Source organism: Penaeus monodon, chromosome 4, assembly GCF_015228065.2.
Source record: "Penaeus monodon isolate SGIC_2016 chromosome 4, NSTDA_Pmon_1, whole genome shotgun sequence".
NCBI lineage: Eukaryota > Metazoa > Arthropoda > Malacostraca > Decapoda > Penaeidae > Penaeus > Penaeus monodon.
Genome location: NC_051389.1, coordinates 26,815,218 through 26,820,217, shown reverse-complemented (window position 1 = coordinate 26,820,217; position 5,000 = coordinate 26,815,218). Strand labels below are relative to the sequence as shown.

The 5,000-nt window shown below is 39.2% G+C and overlaps 1 protein-coding gene across 1 annotated transcript in view; it reads right to left on the bottom strand.

The window, feature by feature from the left end:
* Nucleotides 1–4,338, bottom strand: part of LOC119571157 — a 4,415-nt gene extending 77 nt beyond the window's left edge. The window contains exons 1-7 of the mRNA XM_037918597.1: nt 4,211–4,338; nt 2,060–2,506; nt 1,861–1,931; nt 1,267–1,467; nt 894–1,054; nt 369–438; nt 1–191 (exon numbers count right to left, since the gene is read on the bottom strand). The exon at nt 1–191 is cut by the window's left edge and continues 77 nt beyond it. Coding sequence (XP_037774525.1) covers nt 180–191; nt 369–438; nt 894–1,054; nt 1,267–1,467; nt 1,861–1,931; nt 2,060–2,506; nt 4,211–4,277 — 1,029 coding nt within the window. The 5' untranslated portion in view covers nt 4,278–4,338 and the 3' untranslated portion in view covers nt 1–179. The remainder of the gene's footprint in view (nt 192–368; nt 439–893; nt 1,055–1,266; nt 1,468–1,860; nt 1,932–2,059; nt 2,507–4,210) is intronic.
* Nucleotides 4,339–5,000: the final 662 nt, after the last annotated feature.

Below are 5,000 nucleotides of genomic sequence, written 5' to 3'. Positions count from 1 at the left end.
GTATAATGAAAATAGTATATATTCCTTTCAGAATAAAACATATAAATAGCACTTGAGAGAAAGAAACATGGTAACATTCTCATCCTTCCGTATACATTTTGTCCTGTAATCAATTTGTAAAGTAACTCAAACATGAAAATCCATAATGCAATGGCTTCTTATCTTCATATGCTGTCGATCTACTCAAACATCTGGAAAAAGAAAAAGAAAGCAAAAAAAAAAAATAATTACTACCATCATTGTCTTAACGTTGTAAAATTAAATGTTTCTCATCTCAAAACATGTTTTACACTGATTCAAACCGCAGGCAAAAGTACCGATGTTCAAATAATAAAGTGCTCATAAAACATGTATCTGTGTACACTAACCGTCTTCAGCAGAATGCTGGATGAGGAGTAGTGCTGATCACATGTAGTGTTTAACACCAGCTCCTCGAACCTAAAATGTAAAAAAGTGGTTCGCTAATAACAGTAATAATAATAACAACTACAGTGGCAATGATAATAACAGAAAAAAATAGCAATAATAATGATGATAATAGAATAATAATAATAACAATTATAATATTAATAACGTAGTAATGAAATAATAAATACATCCCTTCACACTGGTCCCTTTGATATCATTGAATGCCAAAACAACTAAATATCTAAGACGACATTCATGATGACGTTAAGTTGACCCATGTTTTATATAAGGTGGATTGATAAGATATGGGAGGCCAAGGTAAGAGATTCCAGTAAAGGAATACATGTGGCATAATGATATATTAGCAACAAAAACAATAATAATGATGACATATTAGGACCACTGATTATTATTATTATTATTAAAAAAAGAAAAAGAAGAAAAAAAAAAAAAGAAGAAGAAGAAAAAAAAGACAGGAATCTAACTTTTTAATGGCAGCTGTTGTCTTGTAGTAGATGTATTCTCCGTGAATGAAAGCCGTGAGATTTGTGCTTCTCATTTCATTGGTGAATTTAATGAAAGTCATCCAGTTGGCTTTCTCTTGGGTCGTGTCAATATCATCGGCTTTGTATGCCTGTTCCAGGACCTGCGGATTGGTGATTAGTAACCAGTCAGTAAATAAGGAAGTATATCTGATCAAGGTAAAAACAAAGAGAGAGAGAGAGAGAGAGAGAGAGGGAGAGAGAGAGAGAGAGAGAGAGAGAGAGAGGAGGGAGAGAGAGAGAGAGAGAGAGAGAGAGAGAGAGAGAGAGGGCGAACAAAGAGGCGAAAAAAAGGAACAAATCCAAAGAATTGTACCTTCACGCAACACCTGTCAGCCAAGTCGCACTCAACCGTAGGTCTATTCCGGCCAAAGAAGGGTCCAAAGAAGCAGGGGTGTGGAAGGTCCTTCAGGGCAAACACCCCCAACTTGCCTTTCTTGAGAGATGACTGACCGATTCCTAACTGCTTCGGAAGGGTCTTCAGTGTCACCGAACCGGCCTCTTTCATGCTGTTAGCCTGGAAAAATCGATCAAGGTGAGTTACTGACAACTGGACGTTTTCTAATGCTTTACCAGAGATTATTTGGCCACTTGTGTCTCTGTTGAGTCTAAGATGCAAAGGATCAGTTACTTTCTTGCAAGCAGGTTAATCAGTTTTCAGCACTGTTCAGGTTGAACTAAGAAAATATGAGGGTTCAACTGGACATTAGCCTACGTCTTATGTTCAATATTGCTGAGCACGACAAATATATGAATAACATTATCTCAAGCACAGATATTAAGTACATAGGGGTACGTGCAATCACCTCTATAAAACATAAAGCTAACTTCTTCCTACTAAGTATGCTGACAGTTGATCCTCGGAATTCTGATGATCAACTAGCATTTAAGTACTGGGTAACAAACTTACCTGAGTATCTTTTATGTGTACCACGAAGTCTGCCATGCATATTCCGTGTTCGGTCTCTTTACAGCCATCAGCTGAGAAAAAAAATATTGTGGTTGGAATTCATTTCATAAGCTAATGCGATTAGTTCTTAATGAAACTGCGACAAAGAAAAAATAACGGAATGTAATTTGACAAATCACTGTTTGACAAATAAACTTACAATGTAGAAGTGGCTCATCGAACGTCAAGATGCAGTAGCCTGCACGCGTCTGCTCCTCCGTAAGGGGCTTCGGAAGCTGGAATACGCACGCTGTAGAGTCCCGACGAGGTGACAACACCGACTTGGGAGACCAGATCCTGTAGGAGTGACTTCGCGGTGGCGTCTTTATACCAGAGTGCTGCAGGATGGACTTATTTGCGTCGAAGGAGCTGTCGTTAAGGGTGAGGTCTGCGACTGCTAGATCCGAATCCGACAGGGTTCGTGCGTGACAAGGCGAACCCCGAGGTGGGTACACTGATCGCGTGGCACAGCCTCGCAGTTTATCGCAGGCTAAGGCCTCCCGTACCCCCAGGCCGACATTCTGGCCGTCGTCACTGGCCTGCAGCTTGAGGTCCATAACGCTTTGGGAGCAGAGAGGTTTTTCACGGTCTTCTTTGCCTTGATTAACTGGAAATCAAAGTGAAATGTATGTTAGCTTTGAGAGTCTGTTCTAGGTAATCAAAATGGACAGACTTGAAGAAACACAACAACATGCAGTAACAAGTGCGCCCCGTTTATGTTGGAGTTAATGCATACGTACATATTTTTTTTCTACAATCGCTTAGAAATATATGTATGTATATACACATTCACACACACACACACACACACAGCCGGGCCATGTATGGAAGGCCCGGGCGAGGCTAGAACTTCGTAAATCTCACGACACATATACATATATATATATATGTACGTATACATATATATACAGATATTTCTTGCTGCTCACCTTTCATGACAAAATATGCACTATAACTGGTATTTAATGATACAGCAAACAAACAAACAGACGAAATTAAATGTTACCGAGCCTCTAAATGCCTCCCAATGAATCGAAATAAGACGCGCCACCTGGATTCCTGCAAAAAACAAACCGGCGGAGGACAAAGGACACGTGACCCGCTTTGCTTCCGTGTTTTATCTTTTATTTCCACTTCCTGGAGCCTTTTCATTGGGTTATGTGTTTAATTCCGACGAACAATTCCGATATATTGAAAGGATAGTAACTCTGTTATAAAAGATATTTCAAAATTGAATTCCGTTAACTTTTCATCGGCCTGTATTGCTATATTCCCTCCCTTTTCTTTCCTATTCCATAGTAGTTATCAATATTTTGGCAATGACCATCAGTAACGTGCTTTCGGTGATATATCAGCTAATGGACCGGTAAAAAAAAAGACTTGTCTATCCAGTTTTTAACCTTCTGGACACCAGGGCCGTCACTTCATGTTATGAGTTGGGGGGGGGGGGGTGACGGGTAAATTTGCCTTGAAAAAATATTTTTTGCCCTGCAAATCACGAAAAAGAAAATGCTCACTAGCTCTTTATGAGTAGCCCGGAGTGGACCATCAACCAGTATTATATATCGTATTATTGGTAGAAAATTATAAATACCAGAAAATTTGCCCTGCAGAACTAGATTTTGCCCTGCAAAAAGAGGCTTTTTTAAGAGTTGGGGGGGGGGGAGGGTTAATTTCTTCTCGTTTAGGAAATGTTGCGACCGAGTTTCCGGAGAGCGAGAAACGTTTTCCCTTAAAGGTGAGAAATTACCTGGGAAATCGGCTTCCGGGTTGCTATGCACCTCTCTTCCTCCCTCTACTCTCCTCTCTTTCCCTTCTGTTATCTCTGTTCTTTCCTCCCTCTTTCTATTTCCCTTTATCCCTCTCCTCTCTCTCTCCCTTCTATTATCTCTTTTCTTTTCTCCCTCTACTCCTCTTTCTCTCTTCCCCCTTCCCTTTCTCTCTCTTCCTCCTCCTTCTCTCTCTTTCTTTCTCTCACCCTTCTCTTATCTCCTCCCTCTTTATCGCCCTTCCTCTCTCGCTTTTCCTTCCTCCCTTTAACCCTGCTTTGTAAATGGATTGCTTTCTTCTCTGAAATCAAGGACGCCCGTGTTCTAGGTAAGGAAGACTGAAAAATACGGCCCGAAACAATGAAATCCTTTTCATATTACTTTAATAAGGAAAATAAATCTTCACGTCTCCCCCTAAAAAAGACTCATCATTTTTTTTAGGTGGGGGTTACAAAGAAGAAAATAAAAAAAAGCGCACAATTATTAAAAAAAAGAAGAAAAAAAGAGCTCATCAACAGTGGTCCAGACTTTGTGCTAATTACCTGGCGTTGACGTCTTTTCGGCCAAAACGGCGCTCGCGGTCCTCACGTCCGTCGCCATCGAGCGCATCCTGCCAACTGCGCGGGAAAGCCCGGCCTGCCTTCCGCCGACCTCGATTCCCGCCAAAATGGGCCACAACTTAAAATCCGCAATATATATATTTTTTAATCCGTTTATTTTACTTTTAAGATATGTATAAGTGGAATACCTAGAGGAATTACACGTGTGTATATTTGGTGAACTCCACGTGTGTAAAAAAAAAAAAAAAAAAGTATATTTGAAAAAAAATAAAAAAAATGTTCGATACGTTCGGCCGTTCGAAACATAACGGATTTTTTTTTCCTACTGTTTTCTAGAACTTTAATTCAAGTCCTTTACTAGGTACAGCAACATTTTTGGAGTATGATTTTTTTTTTAACATATTTAGGATTAACCTCGAGACTGATTAAGCTTTTGATGAGATTATCCAGATATGATTATTTACGAGTCACCTAAAATTAAAATGGTTTGATGTTCAATCATATGAAATAGCTGGCCGTGTAAATTAGATTAAGTTAAATGCATTTCCATTTGTCCTTAAATACAAGTACACAATTCCAGTCATTTAACAGAGAATTTCGACCAGGTTATTTCAGACTATCTCTGTTAGAAAAAAGACGAAAACACACTTCAGTACACAAGATAACAACACACTAATGAATAATTATACAAAGCATACTAAGCATATACTAATATACGCAGTACAGTGCAAAGATTTTGCTGTCAAATGCAATATATAATTCAAATTCCTCT